This window comes from Semicossyphus pulcher, unplaced genomic scaffold, assembly GCF_022749685.1.
Source record: "Semicossyphus pulcher isolate SPU_LCO1_2020_fin unplaced genomic scaffold, fSemPul1.0.p SCAF_11, whole genome shotgun sequence".
Taxonomy (NCBI): Eukaryota; Metazoa; Chordata; class Actinopteri; order Labriformes; family Labridae; genus Semicossyphus; species Semicossyphus pulcher.
In genome coordinates this window covers 9,187,991-9,211,992 of record NW_027211615.1, presented here as the reverse complement: position 1 = coordinate 9,211,992, position 24,002 = coordinate 9,187,991, and the positions used below count along the sequence as shown (strand labels likewise).

General features: G+C 41.5%; 1 protein-coding gene across 2 annotated transcripts in view; it reads left to right on the top strand.

Moving 5' to 3' along the window:
- Positions 1–21,925, top strand: part of ezrb (ezrin b) — a 35,536-nt gene extending 13,611 nt beyond the window's left edge. For both annotated transcript variants that reach the window (XM_069687311.1, XM_069687312.1), the window contains exons 4-14: positions 3,008–3,103; positions 5,499–5,773; positions 7,607–7,690; positions 7,781–7,927; positions 12,934–13,030; positions 13,598–13,761; positions 15,362–15,492; positions 16,811–16,971; positions 18,135–18,227; positions 18,513–18,758; positions 20,380–21,925. In XM_069687311.1, coding sequence (XP_069543412.1) covers positions 3,008–3,103; positions 5,499–5,773; positions 7,607–7,690; positions 7,781–7,927; positions 12,934–13,030; positions 13,598–13,761; positions 15,362–15,492; positions 16,811–16,971; positions 18,135–18,227; positions 18,513–18,758; positions 20,380–20,544 — 1,659 coding nt within the window. In that variant the 3' untranslated portion in view covers positions 20,545–21,925. The remainder of the gene's footprint in view (positions 1–3,007; positions 3,104–5,498; positions 5,774–7,606; positions 7,691–7,780; positions 7,928–12,933; positions 13,031–13,597; positions 13,762–15,361; positions 15,493–16,810; positions 16,972–18,134; positions 18,228–18,512; positions 18,759–20,379) is intronic.
- Positions 21,926–24,002: the final 2,077 nt, after the last annotated feature.

Genomic DNA, 24,002 nt, shown 5'->3' with positions numbered 1-24,002 from the left:
TGACGCTTGCTGTTTCCCCACAGCACAAGCCATCATGAAAAGCCTGATTGTTTTCTGAGTTTCATTCCAGGTGAGATGAAGTGAAGTGCTCTCTCCTTTCAGCCCCGTCTGCTTCTTCTCCTTCTTGTTGCTCCAAATACAATCCATCAGAAAAGAATCAAAGCCATTACATTTTCCCTCCCACAGCTCGGCCTGCCCTGTATTTTCTGTTACGGGTGTTTGATTTTTAATTTAAACCTCGGCTGAAGCTCATCATCGTGCCAGCATGTTGATTCACCCGGGGCAGCTTAGCACCTCACCTGGAGACTGGGTGGGGAATTTGGCAGTGATGCATTCAGAAAGGGCCGGGCACAGGGATCGTCTCACTTAACGGCAGAACACACACACACACACAAAAACATGAATTCCTTCACGACGCTGACGGAAAATCGCTCTCTGAAGGCCATAAAGAGCCTCTGGTAGTTGAGGTTTTTCCTCAGAAGTCAGTGGAAAATGTAAGCTCCTCCTGCCGCACAAGTGACTATTCCAGATCTATAACTGCGTTTTCACTTTCTGCCTCTGCTGCAGTCAAATACCGTTTGAAAAAATCATCAAACTGCTGATCTGAGGAGTTGTTTCCAGTGCGGTTGAAATTAAAGCTGGGCTCATAATCCGCCTTTTAAAAGTTAATTATGAGGAGTTTTTGGCAGAAACTCGCTGCAGCCTTCTCAGTCTGTTCCCTGGGCCGGAGACAGGATGCTGGTCATGCAGCACGCCCTCCTTATACAGTATCACTCCCCCTCACTGGTCAAACAATAGGGCCACTTTGTGAAAGACCAGCCCTCATACAGCCCTTGTGTGTGCTCTGGCATATTGCGACAGACGGACAGATGTGAGCTGAGATTTGAATTACACGAAAGGAGAAAAAAAACAACTTGATTTAAAAAAGTGTTCTTGTAAAAATCTAAAAGACTAACCTGTAAAAAAAAAATGTCTGTAAGGTCAGTATCTGTTGCCAAATAGGGCTGGTTTAAGCCATTTCATTTGCTGTTAGAAACTGTTTAGTAGCAACTCTAGTTGGGGAAAAGATCGACGAGTACTGACAGAAAATTTCAAAAGAAAATTGAATCCAAACTAATTTGTTAAGGTTTAAACAAATTCAAAAATGCCAAGCAAACATCAGTTACCTGCAATTACCACATATCGCCATAGGGGACGCCAAACACACAAGATCGAAATCTCAAGATTGTTTCTTTAATTTGGTTGCAAATATGTCGCCGTTCTCGCTATATCAGCATCAGTACCAGGGGTGGGAATCGCAGGGTATCTTACGATACGGTACGCGATAATGATACATCACGATATCTGATTAACTTCGGCGTTCACGTTACCGTCATTCATGTCATAAGCGTCACTGCGAGGAGTCATGAAGTAGTGACGCTGTGAGTCAAAATCACAGGGAAATCGTTTTTGAGCGCCGTTTATTTGTAAATTGAAATATTGATATTTGGCGCCAGCATGAGTCAGGATGATGATATATTGCCTTATCGATATTTTGTTCCACCCCTAATCAGAACCCAAAGTTGTCATGTCTCGCATAGCTGCGAGATTCATTATTGGTACATGTACCAGTTAGAGCTGAAATGATTATTATTTAGGAAATCTTCACTATTGTTTATTTATTTCTTTGGGGCACAAATGCAATTTACAGCTTGTAATCATTTCTTTGTCTTAAATCACAGCAAATGTTTTTTGTTCTGACATACAGAGCTCTTTCAAGAAGTCTGTATGGGATGTGGGGGTCACCGTTTTCGGACACGTTAGAGCGTAAACATTTTATTGATTAGTAAGGAAAATTATCAGGGGCGCTGGATTAGCTCAGTTGGTAGAGCAGGCGCCCCATGTACTGAGGCTACAGTCCTCGATGCACTGATCGCATGTTTGACTCCTGGTCTGCTGATCAGTTGGTGCGTGTCTTCCCCCACTCTCTTCAGCTGTCCTATACAATAAAGGCAGATGCCAGAAAAAGAAAAATCTGATTGTTCGATTTAATAAATTATTTGTTTTTCTTACCACAAAGTTCCACTCTCTACGGATAAACACTTCAAAGATCAGTTGGGTTTTAGCGAACACTGCAACCATCTCCCAGTCTGTTTCAGACAACACTCATGTTGTGTTTTAGAGTGAATTTTGATTTGGCCTGGCAGTAGTTAAAAGTGCTTCATTACCTTACTAACACCTGTGAATGTGTAATACTATCAGGGCAGGTCAGCAGATTAGTCTGGTACCTGAGAACGGCACCTTAAGGTGAGATTCTTCAGACCGTGCCAGTTTTCTGTAAAGCCTTTAAAGGCCTTTTCACTGCTCCTCTCTCTGCTGGAAGAAAACAGAAGTGATTCATTTACTTTCATTGGAAAAAGGATTTTTTTAGGTGTGAACGTGTAATATTTTTCTGTTGACTATATTTACATCATTATTTTACTATCAGTTTTCCTGGAAGAGCAGGCTGTTAATTCTTTACAGTAATACAGTTTTAACTGCAGTCAAATGTAGTGAAATCCCTCTGTGACGTTACACTTCCACTCAAACCAAATGTACATGTGTCTCATTACAAGGTTCTGGCCTTCTATGAAGAAGTTGATGGGAATTATTTTAACCTTATAAATTATTATTTTATTATTATTAATTATATAATATTATTAATTCATCTCTATATCCAGGTGGTGTGGAAACAGGTGTTGTGTGTTTTAGAGCTGAAATCATTAATCATCATGTTTTGATAAACAAAGAAATAATTCAGTCATTTATTAAGGAAAAAGTAGATTTTGGTCGTTTTGTCTGACAAAAAAAAAACATTTTAAGACGCCTTGGGCCCTGGGAAGTTGTTTTTTGTTATTAAAGTAATTTTTCACTTTCTTTTTAATGTCATAGACCAAACCATGAATGAATTAATCAAAACACGAGCGACATATTGATTGATAATTTGTTGCAGCCCTGTTATGTCTAAAGACTCCTTTTCTCTTTGCAGGTGGTAAAAACCATCGGCTTGCGTGAGGTCTGGTACTTCGGACTTCAGTACATGGATGGTAAAGGTTACCACACCTGGCTAAAACTGGACAAAAAGGTAAGATCCAGCTTAGAAATACACAGTTTAATTGCTTTTGTATTATAATACTGAATTTACTAATGAGGTCATAACATTTTTACTATTGTGTTATATTACTTAAAGAGGGGGTATTATGCTGTTTCACATTTTAAAACATATAATGTTACAATGTTGGACGTCCAGACTAAACGTGGGTGAGGTTTCAAATCTGTAGGTAAAAGTATGTTGGAGTAATCCCCAGGCTTCTCAGCTCAGTCTGCTGTGAACGCCAGGTTTCACACAGTTTTTTCTACACGCTGCACTTTGTGACATCACTCCTTTCAGGCAGAGGCTGTATGAGGGCCTGCACAGAGCACCAGTGTGAGAAAAATGATGAGTTTTTTTAACTGTAAATTATGCTAAGCTACTCCACAGGTATCACAGAGTGAAAGATGAAGCTTGAATCAGCATAATACCCCCCTTTAATCTTTCAGTCCTGAATGATTATAATTAAATCAGACACTTATTTATTTTGTTAAACTAGAAATTTAACAATACAAGTTGTGCAATTTTTAAAATGGTCAATTCAAAGGTATTCAAAGTTATTATTTTCCCTTCCATCAAGTGAATTTCCACCTTCACTACCAAGCCTGATACCTTCCACCCACACACCTACATGGTCATTTCACCCTGTATTCCAAGTATGTCTCAACTTCTCCCTAAGGAGTCAAATTCTTTGAATAATAGAGAAAGAAATCATTCTTTTGAGGACACGGCACACACAGCTCCGGTGTTTGCCTTTCAGTAAATGAGTGACCACACTATTACAGTATGTATATATCCATGCTGTGTTGTGGCTCCATCTCCGACATTGTTTATTATCTGTGCAGCGCTGCATGAAATCAGCTGGAGTGTGAACTCTTTGTGAACCAGAACTGCCTTGTTGTCCCTGAGTAAACGCAGGTCACTGCACCTTTACTTACCTCTGTTCCTGAAGGCTGCTCACTATTTAACTCATCTTATCTGAAAAGCAAAAGGCCACAGAAATGAAGTCATGCCCGCAAACACACAAAAACCCAGATCTTAAGATTATTCTGGTTTCAGTTTCTGTGTGACCCCAGCAGCTTCCACATCAAAGTCTTAGGGTAATACTACTTAAGATGTAATAAGAAGAAATGTGTTAAGCCTTTTTAAGCAGCTTTGTGGAGTCTGATGAATTGCCTCAAGTGATGTCACTTGAGTCAGCACCGTTGGGTCTGACAACTACGAGTTTGAAAATGATAAACTCTCAAGGTGTTGAGTTAGAAAGAAGTCTCTGTAGCTCGCTCCTCATCTTTGCTTGAGGCGAGCAGCTAAAGGCGACATTAGCTGATGCTAGCATAACAGAACCGTCAGCGGTTGAGTTGCATTGTGGGAAATGTAGGCGACAGGGAAGAAGAATACCTTCAAATAAAAAAAAAAGATGATTTGATGGTTCTGCTGCATTCATGTTACTTTTCAACTGTTAATTATGAGTTGGACGATGTAAAAGGAGTGCTTTTAAAACATACACCTTCCTCTACTGGCTCTATTCCCAGTAAACCTTTTATAGTGAGAAGATTAAGATCCATCTAAAGAGCCTGACCTTTTAATGTCCGGATGATTCCCTTCCTGACTAAAACAAATGTCTGAAAGCACGCCAATGTTTCTTGGTAAACTTTGAAAGTACCCTCTTTGCATTTTAAAATCATAAACAATGGTCACTGAGAGAGAGGGAGCGAGAGGGAGAGGGTTATTCCGGCCTCAGTCAGCAGCAGTAAACTGTACACAGTGTGCTGACGCTGCGCTGCAGCTCATCAGCACAATGACTCGCTCAAACTGGAATATTCCCAGCCCCATTCTCTCCATCAAGACCGCTTGGTTCCTGTTTTGAAATTAGAGGAAGAGGCACATTGTGTAAACACGTACTGTAGGTCAGAGTCATTAAAGCGTGTTTCAACTCAATGAAAGTGGTGAGAGGAAACTGCAGAACCATTTCCTAAACACTGACGCTGAATGTTTGCTTAAGTCACAGTTTCACAGGTTTAAATGAGATACAAGAGACACTTTTTTTATTTATAAGCATATAGAAATTTCTTATAAAAATTAACTTTGTACAACCCTATGGAAATATTACAACCACCCTCACATTTGGGCCTCAAATACTTTGCTGTAGCCAGCAGCGGGCTAGCTTATCTTAGCATAATAAGGTGGAAACAAGGGGAAACTACAGGCCTGTCTCTGTCCAAGCCTAGCTGTTTCCCCCTGTTTCCACTTGTTATGCTAAGCTAAGCTAGCTGGCTGCAGTTACATATTTAATGAAAGTGGTATCAGTGGTATTTCCCAACATTTGAACTCCTCCTTTAATCATCACATGATACACTGTTCATTAACTATGTTGAAATTTCCTCTCCAGGTGTCGTCCCAGGACGTGAAGAAGGAGAACCCGCTGCAGTTCAAGTTCCGCTCCAAGTTCTTCCCGGAGGACGTGTCCGAGGAGCTGATCCAGGACATCACCCAGAAGCTCTTCTTCCTGCAGGTGAAGGAGGGCATCCTGAGCGACGAGGTGTACTGTCCACCTGAGACGGCCGTGCTGCTGGCCTCCTACTCCGTTCAGGCCAAGTTTGGAGACTACAACAAACAAGTTCACCAGCCTGGATACCTGCTGTCTGAACGCCTGCTGCCACACCGGTGAGAGGTGCTAGTGTATTTAGAAACCTGCATCAAGCTTTGCTGTTGTAATAACACCTCGGTCATAAAGGAAAGGTTTATGTAGTGATGCACTGGGCCACGGAAGAAGTTGGCACTGGCTGAAAATTTTGTTCTTGCATGAGGTAATGGTTGCATAATAAGAGAAATTTGAGAGGAAGAAGAAACTGGAAAACAGCTCTCATTAGCACTGGCTGAACCTGCTGCTGAGAAAATCACCATCCACACCCTGAAGGCCAAAGAAACAAAAGAGCAGTGTAAAGTTTAAGTAACAATCACGGTGTCCAGATAATGAGTCATTAAAATATTTTCTTTACGTGTTTCTGTTAAATTAGTTCAGATTATTTTCCTAAAAAAAGAAAACAACAATAACGGAGAAGCCTATTTGTTGTACCAGAGCATTCAAGAGGAAATGCAAAGCTTTATTACATCATGAATCCTGACACGGGACACAAAGCAGGGTCAAGTTCACCATGAATAGTTTGCCAAAACAGGCGGAGCAGCTTCAGCTCACTCAAGGACAAGGTATGATTTGGATGGGTGTGTCAGGGACTGGCGACAAATTGTACATGCTCCCCTAATCCTCTGTACATGTCAGGAACAGGCAATGATTCGGAGGTGTGAAAAACCAGCAGCTTACATTTGCTGCCAAGGACACGATGATGACGACATGACGTCTCTTGTGTTGTCGTCATTGGGTTTTCCTGTTTGAACTGACATTGCTGTTAATTTGCGCTGCACAATCTTAGAACAAGTTAGTGTATTAATTGTTGACTTTAGGTCACCTTTATATGGTTGTGTCAGTGACTGTATATATAGCTAGATGAAGCGTCTCCATCTGCTCTCATTGTACGAAATTAATGCCAAAATACCCCCCCGTGACGGGCGCTGCCATCTCGCAGTGGTGATGTCATTCGGAGCCATAGTTGCGCAGTAGAGATCGTGGGTGGACCCGCTGTAGCCACTTCCGCTAACCAAAACACACACTTATAAAAAAACAGCAAAGATCCCTCATGTTGGCGTGTTTAACAGCAGAACAGCTTCTTGTGTTGGTCTGAAGCAGACGTTCACAGATATGGAAACTTCAATGACTGTAGTGATTGTTTAAGTTACGTTTCCTCTCTCCGTTCGTCCTCCACTCTGCTAATCCAGAGCAGATCGGCTGCAGGAGCCGTATTTGTCAGCAGAGCTGTCAATCATCCTTTTTACAGCATCAAATAATTAATTAAAACTAAACTTGTCAGAAAAATAACACTTGGACATAAATCAGCATGATAAGAACTAACTATAATGACAGAAACCATGTTTGAGTCAAATTTATCAGGCGTGTATTTTGATTTTATAGTTTGACTCATGTCCCACCTGTTAACATGGAGGAGGCGGGCTTTATGACCTATACTGCAGCCAGTCAGCAGGGGGCGATAGAGAGGGTTTGGCGTCACTTTAAGGGAGCTGACATGGACTTTTTATACCGTCTATGGGTTGTATAAAGAATAACTTATCGGAAAGAAAAGTCCTTTGTACGCCACGCTGTTGTTGTTGTTGGAGATGAGGTGCTGTTAACAGTCAGATAACTTTGCTTTTGAATGTGTTCGCTGATGAAACTAATGATACTAAAATAGACGTAACATGAATATGAGGGGTTTTAAATTGCATCAATCCACTCTTCAGGGAAAGAGTTATCGTCTCTGCACAATGCAATGCTTGAAATTAAACCCACAATGTAACTTATCAAACCAAAGCAAAAAGATATCAGATGGTGTCGTCTGTTGGTGCTCTCTGTCGCTGATCTCTTCTTCTTCCTTCTCTCTGCAGAGTCCTGGAGCAGCACAAGTTATCCAAAGAACAGTGGGAGGAGAGGATTCAGGTGTGGCACGAGGAGCACAACGGCATGTTAAAGTGAGTTTGTGGTTTATATGGTGGAGTGAAAGCACTTCTAAATAATGCATCTTAATAAAACCTAATGACGTCCTCTGTCTGTTTCTGCAGGGAGGACGCCATGCTGGAGTACCTGAAGATCGCCCAGGACCTGGAAATGTACGGAGTCAACTACTTTGACATCAAGAACAAGAAGGGGACGGAGCTGTGGCTGGGAGTGGACGCGCTGGGACTCAACATTTACGAAAAGGACGACAAGTAAGAGCCGTGCTTTCTCTTGTGTTGAGCCGGCTGCTGCAGCGGCTGCAGCTCTGTGACAGAGCTAAACTGGCTTGGCCAGGTCCATGTCTGCACTTAATCACTGTTCCTGTTGCTGTGCAGACAGTATGACAGGAATAACAATGAAGGCTGAATGGATACAGTATCTCCAAAGACTGACCTGAATATTAAGACTCGGATCTTTTATCTCTCGGTTACCTAAAATCATTTTTTTAATGAAGGATCACTATGAGCTGAAATAGTCTGTTTTTATTCAAAGGTTTGTAGGTTTGTGGACACAAATAGGTCACATAATATGTTACATAGAAGTTGTTACTTGTTACATATAATTGTGCCTGTTTATAATGTGTGTCATCATCTTTTGTAGATATGTAGGTCAAGTAGGACATCTTTTGTTCACACCTCTGCTAGCATAGGTACAATTACTTCTCTACATACTGGAGCATGATAAAAAACTGCCTGCTGAAGCACAGAACATGTCTGTGTGCTGTTTTCTACTTAAGATGGTTTATATTACAATTTATTTGTCCTTGGAGCCCAGCTGTACTTCAACTTTCAAAGCTAGCTCTATCCTCAGATGTGTAACTTGTAACAAGACACACTTGCCGTCCTATCAGAGACACATGACAGTAAAAAAAAAAAAGCCCAATCTTCTTTTATATTTTCCAGCCTGCCCGTGGTCGTGATTGCCTCTTTGTTTATAGGGCGAGACAGTTAGGGAGGTAATCACCCCCCCATTTGGTTTAAATGAGCTCTGAGACCTCCTGTGGCTGACTGCTGGCCTCGTCTGGAGTGAAGTGCACCGACTCTGTTAAAGCAGCACTTCATCCCAGGTGACTCTGACCCTGAGCTGGAAATCCCTGCGGCTCTCACTCTGCCGCTCTGGCTCTGAGCGTTGTTGTTCGGTGCCAGATTGTAGCTCCTCTCATATTAAACCGGCTGCTCTCTCTCAGCGCTCATGCCAGCGTCTTTTGGAAGCAGTGCGGTCGACTTTGTCTGCCTCAGTGGAAGAAAGAAAGTTGATGACGGGGTAATGACACAGTTTAGCAAGTCGGGCCTCTAATTGAACCTTTGCTGTCTGATTCTTTGTCTTATATTAACTCAAAGAAGTGTTAATGATGTAATTACTTTAACTGCAATTGTGTTAAGGTTTCCTCAGTCGCTCATTTGGCCTCATTTTATCTTAACTTTATTACCAAACTTCCAACAAGAGAGAGCGACACATTGTAAAAGAACAAACTGTGTCCTTGTGTGCGTCTGTCTCTTTATGAGCTCCCTGGGATCAGCAAAGAAATGCCTCTCCTCCACAGTGCCCTCTGCTGTAACCATGGCTACGCCGACTGGTTTTTCAAGCTGTGCGGCACTTAAGTATGCGAGGCTAACCTACAGCACTGCTCTCCAATGAGGGCAGCCGGCCCACAATGCAGCAGTGCAGCCAAAGGCTGTGCCGAGGCTCTGTCTGGTGCTGCTTTAACTCCTTGTGCTCTGAAAAACCACAGCGCTGGTTTTAAGAGGTTTTGTTGAGCCAAGGTTTCTTCTTAGCAACAATCCTGGTCAGAAACACACAGAAAAGCCTGAGAGAGATTACGTTCACTTGTTTTAATGTTGAATTTATGTAGGAAACCTTCTAACTTAGCATCTAAATCAATAAACTGATGACCACTTCTTTCTTTTTCATATTTAACAATCACACAGTTATAACTTTAATCTCTTAGTTCTCAACTGTTAAATTAATCTCCAACTACTTCATAATTAATAGTTCGTTTTTAATTTACTTTTCAGAAAATAAAGTCAAAATTTGTTTCTGATATATTTTCTCTTTAAGGACTGTTTTCTGAATGTCTCTGGTTTGTTATAAAAAAAGTCATTCTATGAGGCTGCAACAGTTTCTGAACCTGAAAATAACTTTCTGACACACTGGCGACCTCGGGTCCCATTGGCTGTAGTCTCTGGGGACCACGGTGAACATGGCCGGCGTGTAGCCAGCGTTTAGCGATAAACGACTTCCAGTCAACACTTCCTGTTCCCCGTGCTGCATTGTTTACAGAAAAAGAACCAGTTTTTCTCATGATTGACTTTAATTAACGGGTCTTACCTTTGCTGAAAGTTCAACATTATGATGCAGATTTGTAAGAAGTAAAAATTCAAGCTTTGTCAGATCTGTCCTCAAGAGGAGAAAACTACTGTTAAAATGCTCGTTTGTTGAACAGAGGTCGGATCGATCTGATGCGTTCGAGGAAGTCGGGAAATCTGAACGCTGAACGGCTTTCGTGACACAGCGTCAAGGGAATTCATCTACAGTTGTATTTTAGATTGTTAGCTGAACTTACTGCAGATGTCTGTTCATAGAGATTAATAAAAATCATTGTCAGATGACGCTGATGGGAGCCTGGATGTCATTACGGCGCATCACGCTCTGCCTGCTTTTGCTCTCCACTCGGACTGTTTTTCCTGCATACGCCGCAGCCTGCTGATATGTGATTGGTCAATATTACTCGGACTACAAACGTAGTTCAAACGGAAACAAGAACACTTGCCATCCCTAAAATCCACGTCCTTGCCTACAGATTCTACATTTCTTTGTAGGCAATCTGTAAATAGAGATTAGCACAGTGGTTACTATCGGCTTTAGCAACTATTCTGATTAACGATTAATGATTATTTTTTCAATGAAACCTTCGTAGCATTCAGCTTCATTAACGAGAGGATTGGCTACCTAGGGTGGACCTTACCTGATCCATCCATTCATTATTTATACCTTTGCTTATCCTGCTCAGGGATCCTCTATGTTCAATTTAGATTTCCCAAATAACCTAACCAGCAGGTCTTTGGACTGTGGGAGGAAGTCGGAGTACATGGAGCATGCACGGGGAGAACATGCAAACTCCACACAGAAAGGCCCACTTTGTCTGAACCCGGATTCGAACCAGGAACCTTCTAGCTGTGAGGCGACAGTGCTAACCACCTTACGTGATATTTAACTCAATATATTTAGACTTTCGAGGTTTAAGGACATTGTTACTGAAATGTTTCACAATGTTTGACATTTTAGAGACCTAATGAAGAATGGATTCATAGAGAGAATAATGTATACAAATATTTTTTCAACCTTTAACCCCATAAAATAAAGAAAAAACACTAGTAACAAACTTTTTCTTTGTTTTTTGTAGTTTCAGTTGAGTATTTATATCTTCTGAGACTGCAAAAGAACCTAAACATAAGAAATCCCTTTGATTAATTATGTTTTTTCACATACTGACTTCACCAGTCTTTGCTTTTAAATGTTTCCTCTCAACATTATAACAGTATTGGCTTCAGAACAGCAGAATGATTAATGAAACCCAGCTTTCCTCCTCAAATATTTTCCACAAACACAAATCCATTGATAAAGCACGGCTCAATAAACCACCAGACTCTTGATAGAAATATTTGATGGCTGAGATAACGTCCACATTGTTCTCTCAATTCCACAGGCATGTGTCAGGGTCAGTAATTGAGTGAAATTCCAGTTGAGGCGGTGCGGTTTCACAGTGCAGTTTCGCTGCGAGGTGGATGACTGCCTTTCTAGATTACAACACTGTCGGCTCGTCAGTGTTTACAGTGCTACTTTGTATTGTGCTCATTGAGATTGGCATCCGTTCAGTTTGTCTGGCACAATGGAACGTGGAGCCACACCCCAGATCCATCCCTCATACAACAGTGGATACAGGAAACTATCTAGTGTGTCGCAGGGGTTGGTCTCTGATTATGCAGATAAGCTATATTACAAAGTGTTATTATTGAACCACTTATTGTTCGATATCAGCGTCTTGGAGAATAGAGGAAGATACATTTAACCATTGAGAGTAGAAAATACATTTTAAAAACCCAAGCAAGCTAATGCAAAGGTGTGTAAATGGTTGTAATGAAAAAGGAAAATCCTGTTGAATGAGCATTGAAACAGTCCAGAGCACACATGTGTCTATACCTTTTTTTCTTCCTATACAGATAATCAGGTTAGCTCAGGTTAAACACTCCGTAAGCGATGAACAAAAACATGAAGAGGACTTTCTTTTATTATCTAGTTAGAGTCGATCTAAACGTAAAAAGATCATAAAGAAATCCATGAAAAACTATTCTGAATGAAGATGTTTTTGACACGTCTTTTGTTTCTGCTGAAGAGCATCTGAGAGACTCTGGTTCTTAACATGAATCTGCTGAATCTGAATAAGAAACATGTTACATTTTCGGGGGGAAATTATGGACAAGGATCAGTACACAGACTTGCATACTCACCAATAATCGTCAGTATTAATAAGATGCAAAATTGCAAATTAGCTATGACAACCTCCAAGTTTTTTCCTGAGATTGGATCCTTTTTGTAAAGTTTCATACAAATTTGTCTAAACTCAATAATTTAGGTTCAGTCCTCATCTTATTTAAAGAGCAGCTCCAGTCATGTTTCAGACATATAAAATGCTCTGCTTGAAATAATAAATTGTGTCTGATGTGTTTTTTCTCACCGAAGTGGTTGCCATAGGTTACACATAATGATATGCATAGCGTCACCCTGTCCTTTAACGGGATTGGCTCCTTAGGTTTGTGACGTCTCAAACCTGCCAATCTGAAAACGTGTTGTTCAGCCTGTCCTTGGTACACTGCAGTTTAAAAGCAGACAGGCCCAGCCATGGAGATGACTGCTGATGTTGTCCCTGATATGTCTTGTAGCACGGGTTAAAGGTTAAACACTGACATTTTCTCACATTAAAGCTCTTTTTTTATGGCAGTCTTTTTAATGAATGTAACAAAGAAAACAAGCAATATGGACAGTTGTGTTGTTGTGTACTACAGCTGATTTTGTAGCTATTGCACAAATGTCAGGGGTATAATATGTGTTCATAAACACATGATCAAATCAAATGATGACATGGTGAAACAGTCTGTTAACATCTGTATTACTTTAAAATCAGATGATAATGTCTTTGTCTGTGTCATGACTTCCTCAGATTGACCCCAAAGATCGGCTTCCCCTGGAGCGAGATTAGAAACATTTCCTTCAACGATAAGAAGTTCATCATCAAGCCCATCGACAAAAAGTCTCCGGTGAGTCATGAGATTAGATTTTACACACGTTCACATTTGTTGACCTAAAAATTCTCCCTCTTCTCTAAAAGAGCCACTCCTTTAAACCCTCCTCCACTGTAAGAGTTGTTGTTCCTCCTCAGATAGATTGAAGCCGTAAGAGCAAATTAAGCTGCGGTGTGTCTCTGCACTTAAGATCTCTGCCTCCATTATACCTGCGGCGTCATGTTTCTCTGTAGCGGAGAGGAAAACCATTAGACATATCCTCAGTGGGCTCAGAGTAGCCAGGGCGTCTTTCCAGGGCATGCTCTTAGTGGTGAAATCAGTCAGGAAAGTAAGTGTTATATACCTTATCTGTGTAGGCCAGGCTACTTTACCCTTCACAATAGGTGGAGCAGTCTCTATGGTGCTGTTTGTCACATTAATCTGTATTAAAGTTTCCCTGCGCCTGCTCCAAGCCTCTGCTGGAGTCTTTGTCCTTTATCAGTGAAAGCACAATGCACAGGCAGCGAACAGCCCAGCCTCATTCAGCCGGCTATTTGTTCACTTCCTCTCTCTCTTTCTCCGTTTTTCTCCTCCGCATTTCAGGACTTTGTGTTTTATGCCCCGAGGCTGCGCATAAACAAGCGCATCCTGCAGCTGTGCATGGGCAACCACGAGCTGTACATGCGTCGCCGCAAGCCGGACACGATCGAGGTGCAGCAGATGAAGACCCAGGCCCGAGAGGAGAAGCAACAGAAACAGTTGGAGAGGTACGCACATGCCCCTATTATGAAACACAGATTTACTGTATCAATATGTCTCTCTTTGATGTTCTCAACACCAGGAGGAGGTGATGTTGGCCAGTAGGACACTTGCGTGCGAATAGTTTGACGTCATTCAGGCTCTCTGGTAGTTTCACTTTACATGTTGCATCTGCTGTTTGCAGAGATTGTTCACTCACTTGGCACTAATTCAGCATTGCGTCTGAAGTATGTTAAACCTGCTTCCTGTATTGGCTGAACTGAAAGTGAATGGATGTTGACCCTGGTCTCAGCTGCAGCTGCCGGCCCTCTGTCTGATCCGGACAGCTGTTCAAACATGGTGATGTAACGGCAAGCAGACAACACAGTAAATACCAGAGGGAGAGCCACTGAGTGTGAGGGTTCAAACACACAGTAGCTCACAGTGGTCAGCGTCTGTGAGGGAGGCTGAGCTGGAGTTCAAACACAGTAACAAGTCGGTTTATGATGAGTCCCTGAGGAGCGCTGAATTAAACCTAATGAAACCCTGAGGGAGATCCAGGCTGAGTCATAGAATAATGCAAGGAAGTGTAAGACGGAAATGTTTGGTACCCTGACAAAAGTTTTCAGAGTCTAATCTAATGTAGTTATCAATAGAAATACAAGGCTTATTGAACAGTGCACTGTTAATCCATCAGTTGCTGCATCTTTAATCAATTGTTAACCTTTCCTGCTTCAGCGTTCCGACCGTAGTCAGAAAGCACAGGGGAGACTTATCGCTCTGCTCCGGGGCCGAATATGTAGCGAGCTTCGCGGCTAAGTCCCCTCACTTTAATACACCAGCAGCATGCAGAAAGCAAGACACAGGACCGCGTGAGTCGTCCTCCGTTCTCCTCCGCTCTCCCGCTGCTCCGATTCCCCGTTCACTCTCATGCACGCACACTCACTTCCTGTCGCTCTCACTCGCTCGCTCTACCATCCACACGCACGCACTCGGCCAACCCAAAACAGAGCTCTGCTTCTAAGTATGACACAATTCTTTGACAGACGGGGCAAATTCAAAGTGTGTGCACAGGATAAAATACACACATAAACTTCAACAAAAACAGTAAAACAAACAAAGTCTTCTATTTAGTTTTTGTGCTTTTTAAATAACTTAAGTCCCTGATGAAGGTGCATGAAGGCAGTGTGGGCAAACTCCTCACTGGTCGCTCCTTTTTTCCTGTGTGGGAGCGCTGAATACTCTGTAGCTCTGTCAGTAGAAAACTGGAGCAGACTGAATGTCTTTGGATTTGGACTGTTGGAAAAATGCCACAAAACACATGTTTCATGCCTCCTTTAATGTGATCCAATTCAAGCGTTTTAATTAGGGGGAACTGTTTTCCCGAAATGCTTGTGAACATGGTTCAAACTGTAATGTGTATTTCAGTCTGCTGTATGAGGCCATGTCCGTAACAGATGCAAAGATGCATTATTGTTTACCCCGTTGAAACCGAGCAGCTTGTGCACCCTTGTAATGAAACTGTGTGCGAGCGCTCCCGCACTGTAGCCAGTCAGCCGTAACTACAGCATGCGTCAAACAGCCTCAGCCCTCTTTGTTTGGCTCACCGTGGTGGTGTCTTATCTGCAGGGCCCATCTGGAGAACGAGAAGAAGAAGAGAGAGGCCATCGAGAGAGAGAAGGAGCAGATGGAGCGGGAGAAGCAGGACCTGATGATGAGGCTCCTGCAGTTTGAGGAGAAGACCAAGAGGGCCGAGAAAGGTGAGGAGGGGCCTCTGGGGCTTTCAGGTGTGTGTGTGTGTGGGTGTGTGAAATTATGTGCAGGTAGGTGAAAGCGAGGCTGACAGGTTGTGTGTGCAGGTGTCTTGTTTTGTAAACACTCTGACCTCTCTGAAGCTGCAGTGGGTTTGATGTGTAGGCTGACACATTTCACTATCAGTGATGTAATGTGTATATAAGCATGAAGCCCTTTGAATTGTCATCGTCATCTTCTGAACTTTATGTTTTGATTATATTTGATTCAGTGTCCAAACAAAAAACAACGTGTGTTTTGACCCTTTAACTCCAGTTTTACCCGTTTCTGCTTGTCACAGTTTTGCCTTCAGGCAGTGAAGCAAAAACCAGCAGAATTACCTACAGGAAGCTATCAGGCTTTCATTTACATATTAAAGTTTAGCTGTATCTGTGTTTGGGATGTTCGCACGGCATTTGAATTTTTGTTCCTTTTTTTTTTTCTTACTGCCATTAATGAAGTGTCAATATGTGGAGGCAGCTAAATGTATGCAGAATGCAAGTCCAAGAGAAATGTTCCTACTGCGACAATAAAGTTTACCTTATTGTACTGTATCGTACTGTATTGCATCGTACTGAATCATATGGTATTTTACCGTACTGTACCGCATTGTATCGTACTGTATCATATCGTATCGTATGGTACTGTATGATATCTTATCGTACTGTATTGTATCGTACTGTATCGTACCGTATCGTATGGTATCATACTGTATCATATCATTCCGTACCGTATTGTACCGTACTGTATCATATCATATCGTACTGTAGGATATCGTACCATATTGTATTGTACCGTACCGTATCATATCGTACCGTACTGCACCGTACCATACCTTACCGCATTGTATCATATCGTATCGTACCGTATCGTATGGTATCATACTGTATCATATCATACCGTACCGTACTGTACCGTACTGTATTGTATGGTATCATATCATACCGTATCGTACCGTACCGTACTGTATCGTACTGTATTGTATTGTCTCGCATTGCTTCGTATCGTATCAGTTCCAGATGAATATCACAATCATTTTATCACCCAGGCTCAGGTTGTTAAGAGATCCCTTGATTTTGATTGTTGTTGCCAATTAAAACAATATTGAATAGTGTTCAACTAATCATTTATATGGCTACATCATTGTCACAGATCCTCATGATTCTAATTATTTTAGTATGAATAGCTCATGAAAGTGAGTCTCTCTCCTTAACATGCCAGCAGCATGAGCAGGAGCATAGCTCTGTCTCATAACTCTTCTTAATCATTCTCCATGTTTTACATCAGACCTGCAGGAGCAGCAGCAGAGGGCCTTGTTGTTGGAGCAGGAGCGGAGGAAAGCCGAGGACGAGGCCGCTCGTCTGGAGGGAGAGCGTCAGTCCGCCCTGCTGGCTAAAGAGGAGCTGGCCCGCCAGGCCGAGGACCAGAAGAAGAGCCAGGACCAGCTGGTCAGTTTACTGAAACAATGAGCAACTGTTTAACCAGGCTTTAACATTCACAACTGTTACTTTACTTATCAAGTTACACTTTTAAACACAAAAGAATCTTTAGCAAAAGGTTCCTACGAGTTCTCATTAGCTGTTCAGCTGTGCTTGGTCTGTAGCAGGCAGCTTGCAGGGTTGTGTAGTGATTACTGTAGCTCCACACAAAACCACTTTGTAGCGTCCAGCTGGACCACACCTCACTGCTTCAGACTAACTGCCCCCTTCACCTCGAGCCACTCGCCTGTGGACCACCCACAGGACTGTGAGCTGCTCCCTCTTTCACTTTAACAGCCTGGACAGTAAAGCCGTGTTTCCTCCTTCACATTTAGCCACAAACACCTGCTGCGACACCCTGCACACTTAAACCCCATTAAGACGCTTGTGCAATGGATTAAGTCAGCTTCCAGTGTCTGAGACTGAAAAAGACAGGCGGGACTCCTGTTGTCAACATGCTAACGTATTGATATTAGTGCACTGCGTCCTGTGTGACCAGTTTTCCAGCTGAACACCTCTCACATAACAATTTAATGGCCAAGTGCTCCGCTGTAGGAGGTTGTCCAATGTCTTCACAGCTCACACAGACAAACACGGGACAACTAAAGCAGGTGCAGCGTTTAACACTGAGCCTCTGGTTAGTTCAGTGTGGTGAAAGACAAGCTGTCCACATTGTTGTGATGATGAGAAGGAATGTACCACAACACCCACAGAGGCTGGTTACGTTTCACCTGGAGATGAGTTCTGAAGATAAATAAACTATCAACCACATAATCCTTTAAAACTTAAGTAGCAGGTTCTGTGATTTTAACAGATCAGATCAAATCACTTTCTGCGTCACAATCTGAAGGCTGCTGCTCAACAAAGTCATCTTTCAAACTTTTAAAAAGGCTGTTTTATAAAGTAATGAAACTAAATATACAGCTGTTTATAAAAATATAGACCGATTCAAAGGCAAACTTTGACTCTTTCATGAAATATATCGGATTGTTTGTTTGCTATGCCTGTTTCACTTCCTGTTTGCTGCGCTCATGTCTTAGATCTTGATATCTACCTAAATAAATAAATGTTTTACGTGTTTATCCGGATACATGTATGAAGTCTGAAGTGCTTCCTCTTTTGTTTTTACTCAGGCTGCTGAGCTGGCAGAGCACACATCTAAGATCACTATACTGGAGGAGGCCAAGAAACTCAAGGAGGCCGAGGCCAACACATGGCAGCTCAAGGTGAGACCTTATTTCTGTCTTAAAGATCAGAGACTGTCGATTCTTTAACACACCAAAACTGTCCAGTAAACCATGTAGAGGAGACTTGTTGAAGAGTTCTGGGTTCAATTACAAAAAGGAAACAAATGTGGAAAGGACAGGGAGGGAATTTGTGAATGTTTAGGTTGAATAAAGATGTATGATTGAAAATAGAATCAATAAATAAATAAAACATAGATTACATTTCTTACCACAGTCCAGAAGAGTAACCTGACAGGCTCTCTGTGATTCCTCTGTTCTCCTCAGGCCAGGGAGGCTCAGGACGATCTGCTGAAGACCAGGGAGGAGCTGCACATGGTGATGACGACGCCCTCACCCCCACCACCTCCCCCTCCACCCATGTACGACCACGTGGACGACAACAGCGACAGCGAGGAGAACACCAGCACGCACAGCGCCGACCTGCAGTACGAAGGCATCAACGACCACCGCAACGAGGAGGACCGCCTCACCGAGGCCGAGAAGAACGAGCGCGTGCAGAAACAGCTGAAAGTGAGATGATGCAGAGAACATCTGTTCACATTATTCAGCTGGTTTTGAGTGACTGTCTGTCAATCTCTTATTGTGCTTCTACTCCTGATACCATGCAGTATATTAATTAACCCTACAGTTTGTGCTTATGTTCTCTAGTGCCACAACGAAATAAGTGATTATGAGGGTCATTAGACAAGATTGCTTTTTTTCCATTTCTGATTAATCAGGGTTTCATTCCCTAACCTGGTCTCTTCCAACCAAGTTGAAACTTCCTTTCTCAACAGACAGACCAAAATGCCTCTCGCTAGGCTGGGTAGCTAGTTCCAACATCTGACTCCTTTGTTTTGTCGAGTGTGATATTGCTTTTATACAACAGTTACACAAGCACCAAATAGTTGTAAAAAGTAACAATCAACAGATTATTATTTTTTTGTTCCACCAACTGAACTCGTTCCACAACTCAACTGAAACTGGACTTTTGTTGTTTTAATTTATCATCAACCAGTGAAATAAGAGTCTGCTGTGTGATTCAGAGGCGCCAGCTTGATTAATGTAGACATACACAGTCTGCTGTAATGTTAATTTACAGTATTCAGAACACCTGGCTCAGCTGAGGCGGAGTGATACACAGAGTGAATGGTCCCAGTGATGTGCTCTATATCAGCACTCATGGAACGCCTTTTATCCAATCAGATTACTTGGTCAGAACTAACTGTTGTATAATGCATAATAATACACAGACACAACACTTAGCATTAAATTAGTATTTAAAGTCAACTACTGTCAGGTTGATTATATACTGACAATAAGCAGATTCAGAACAATCCTCAGAGCCGTCTTGATTGTTTAAAAAAAATGCCTCAACAGCGCCCCGTGTAAGATAAAGCGTTGGTATGACCTAATTTGTCTGCATGATAATTTCCTGCACTTAACTGCTGACGTGCTTACTTGTTATTAATGTTACTAAATAATATTGCATGAATATACCTTTACATCACTTCTTAGTTTATCAGTAGCTTAGCTTATAAATCCATGCTCAGATGTATAATCTGTGGTCACAAAATCGCTGCTTTTCAAGAGTTTGTTTAAACCAAACTGAACAGGTTCGGTGAGAATGCACCCTTATTTCTCCCTGTGTCACTGCTGCACACCCATAATAGCTCCAAGGCATTTTTACCATTATTCACATTGGGACCAGGTTCTTTTGCTTTCAGTGCCATGCGTTTTAAATCTGATGCCTCAACTGATTGTCAAACATGCAGCCATGGACCACAATTTTCTAACCTGAAAAAAACATTTGAAAATAAGAGCATCTCGATTACTTCAGCGTTTCCTTGAATTTGAGTTTTATTTCCAGGATCTGCAGTGCTTTATCCTTTTAACGCAAGGCTTAACGTTTTAAAGATGCAAACATTACAGTACACAGCACCTGTCAAACAAACTGCTCACTACACTGTACATTACTGATTGTCTGTTATATAGCGAGTAGTAGTGAATGAATGAACGAGGCAGTGATTTTTGGACACAGCCCACCAGACACATCTGAGGCACTACATTTGTGTGATTTCATGCTAAGTGTTACCTGTAGCTTTTTTTTGGTGATTTCCATCTAACAACTCCTTTCCTTGTCTTTCCTCAGGCTTTGACCTCAGAGCTGGCCCAGGCGCGTGACGAATCCAAGAACACGACGAACGACCTCCTTCACTGTGAGAACGTCCGGGCCGGCCGAGACAAGTACAAGACCCTGCGACAGATCCGGCAGGGCAACACCAAGCAGAGGATCGACGAGTTTGAGGCCTTATAAGCAACCTTCAGCCACTCACCCTTTCTGAATGGTCTCTAAAATCTCGCTCCTCGGCTGACACACAACCGCACACACAAACTCATGTACAACACACCCCAGTTGCAGACTAAACTGGAGCAGTATAAGCACAGCAGATGCATTGCTTACAGAGACACACTGCTGTGGTGGGTTTGTCTGGCAGTATGCAGGGCTTTGCAAATCCTCCGAACACAACTTAGTGCCAAAACCTTTCTCTTCTTAGTGTTTCACATCTTATTTGTGTATTTGAATGTGTCTAATCTGATCAATTCAGACCAAATCATTATTGTTTTTATCCAGAGGTGTGATGAAATAGTGGGACTAGCCAAATTTTATTATTATTTCATGACGTGCACATATATTATGTAATCAAAGCCTCGCTTCTTTTTGACGTCTGTCGTTTGTTGTGCTGGAAGAAAAAAGGACAGTTTGTCGTTAATAGCGACCACTCAGAAAGGGGAGAACAGTATAAGCAGGATGATATATGTTTGTTTGTGTTTTCCATTATATTTGAACACTTCCATTTATGTTTAATACTGCTATACAGTAGCTTAAGATCATGCATAGTTTGATATTTATACTGTATATGGGACATTAAAAAGGGTATTTCATCTTGGTTTGTATATTTTTGCTATCTACTAATGATAATGAAAACATTTAATATGTTTCAAAGGTTTTATATATTGACCAAAATAATAGCAGTCTAATGTTCCATTAGGTTTTACTCTAGATCACTAAATTAAAGAGATTTAATTGTAAATTATTATTATTTTTTACTGTAGGAAATATAAAACTGAACGCCATTAAATCAGCTAAGGAGATGGCTATCTTTTTAGGTACTTTTGATTAGTTTTTTGCATTGCAGTTCACAGTATGCTGAGGATTGTCTGATCCTCAGAGCGCTGTGTTGACTGGGACACTTAGGTTTAATATATTTGACTCTCTGTTCTGTGTCATGTCGCTGTTGAGTGAGAGACGAGCATACATTATGTGCTGCTACCCTCCCAAGTGGCCTTCCTCTCTGGCTGTCCCTCTGCAGGGTTCAGTCCCAGACAGTTGGTCGTCACTTCTTAGCCAAGGTGCATAGTCACACAAGTATGGATGTAACTTTGAAAACCTTTAGTTCTTTTAGTGTTTGACCTCCACTGAGGTTTAAATGAGGGTTAAGGTTAAAGAGTTTTCATTTTGCAGCTTGGTCACATTGGACTGACAGTATAAAAAGATCTCACTCTCCTCTCTCTGGACATGGAGTAGCATCTACTGACACTGTAATGGAAACACACAGCTCTGCTGGCCTTTGTATATGAGCAGGATTTTATAATGAGGTGTTACACATATTGGCAATAAAGAAAATATATGATTACACCTGGGTGTGTTTTTACTTTGTACACTGTGTGACCTAAAGTGTGTGTATACCCCCTTTTTTAACTAGGGAGCATGTGTTATCTGGGTTCAGACACTTAACTCTAGTTAAAGGATATGATTGGTGTTTGTGGATATAGTAAGACATTCTAGAGACATTTGGTCCCAAAAAATAAATGTAACTACCCTCGATTTTTTTCAGGATATTTATGTTCCCCAGAGGATGAACATTATGACCTTCTTTATCCCCTGATTTTCCTCAAGACGATTACATTTTTGACTTATTCTCTGAAATGTCTCTAAATCACTAGATGAATTAGATTGCATTGCAGACAATCATGGTTCCAAGAGGATAAACTCTACAAGCTTTGGTGATCCCCTAACTTTTCCTCTAGTGGCACCGGTGGTGTGGTTTTGATTGAAATGTCTTGCCAAACTATGCAATGGGATGCTACAAAATTTAATAGATATCCATGTTGCCCTCAGTGTCTGAATTTAATCATTTCAGTGTTCTAAATATTTATCTAATGCTACCATCAAATCATATTTCAGATTTGTTCGATTCTTGGAAACATGGAAACTAAAGACATTCCCCTAAAACCCAAGCTGCAGTTTGTTCAGTGCTTCTTAGCAAATGTTAAATGCTAATGTTAGCATGTTGGCTTTTCTATGTAGAGAATTTGAGAGGGAAACGTATTTAGTGTGACAGCTTTATACATTAAACATTTCTTTACAAACTTAAGTACAGCATGGTTCATAAAAATATGTCATGTCTATGCTATTTTTTTTTTTACCAGATTCCCGACTAGCTTACAGTTTTAACAGTATAAACAGGCACACTGTTCTCTTACATCTCTTACATTTCTTAATGACTAGGCATGCTAAAATGCGGAGCCGTTAAATGTCGTCACGTTCTTTTGAAGTTGATTTTGGCGCGAATTCGTGTCACTTCATTTGTTGTACATCCAGCACCAGTTGCCATAGTTACAGTGGAGAAGACGAGGTTAACACAGAATTCCGGGTCAGTGACATCACCACTCCTTTCACAGCAACGTTTTTTTACCTCTTCTTCTTCTTCGTGGGTCTGCGAAACCAGAGCCTGAACATGTCGTTCACACGCTGCTTACACAGAGAATAGAAAGAGTTCATTGTGCAGGAGAGGCGGAAACGCTGGAGAGTCTGACAGCCTGGACAGCTTATTCTGAAATGCCTCGAACCACTTCCTGTGACCGGAGGGTGTGGTTACAAATTCTATTTGTGAGAATATCACCCCGGTGTCTTTTCCACTAATTTCATTTGCATGGATGTTAAGCTGCATGACTCTGACAGAACATCACTTGTAGAGGAAATTCAATTGAAAATGTGGCCTGAATGATTCAGAGTAAAACCTAATTGTAAGCTCAAATCAATTTCACATTTATAAGCAATATTTTATGCACTACTTACACTATCCTTCTACAATTCAAAGGGAGATTTTTAACTTTTTTTCTGAAATGCATTAAATGATAGTTCTAGTTTTTTTTCGCATTTAGAGTAGTAATAGAAAAAACAATCAGATACATATTCCAAACAAAAAAAACAGCAAAAGTGTCCTTTTAGATACTCCTTCAGGGAAAAAACTCCATAAAAGGGCCCTCCAATCTGGCAATGAAGGCTGCCCAACATGCTGGATGCATGTTCTGCAAGCTAGTGCCACCACCTTATGCAGCTGCTGCCCCCTTTTTTGCCCCTTCCCGTCAGACAGCCTGTTTTGTCTCTGACATATAATTTGAATGATAGAGCTATTCGTGACGACAATGGAAAACTATCACTAGACGGAGCCTTTTTCTGCGCTCTGAGGAGGTTTTAAGTAAGTTTATTATTTTGGTTTTATAGGCTGCAATTTTTCATTTACCTTCAACAATGTTTTTTTGTGGGAGCAGTAGGGGACAGTTTTCTGAATAAAAGGCTCTAAAAACCAACTGAACACTTCATGTCAAGACATACACAGTTTGCAACAACATGGTGAACATCAGGAGCTGGTGGAGACCAAAAACAGAGGTAAAAGAAGAGTGATTATTGGACTTAAATTCATTAGG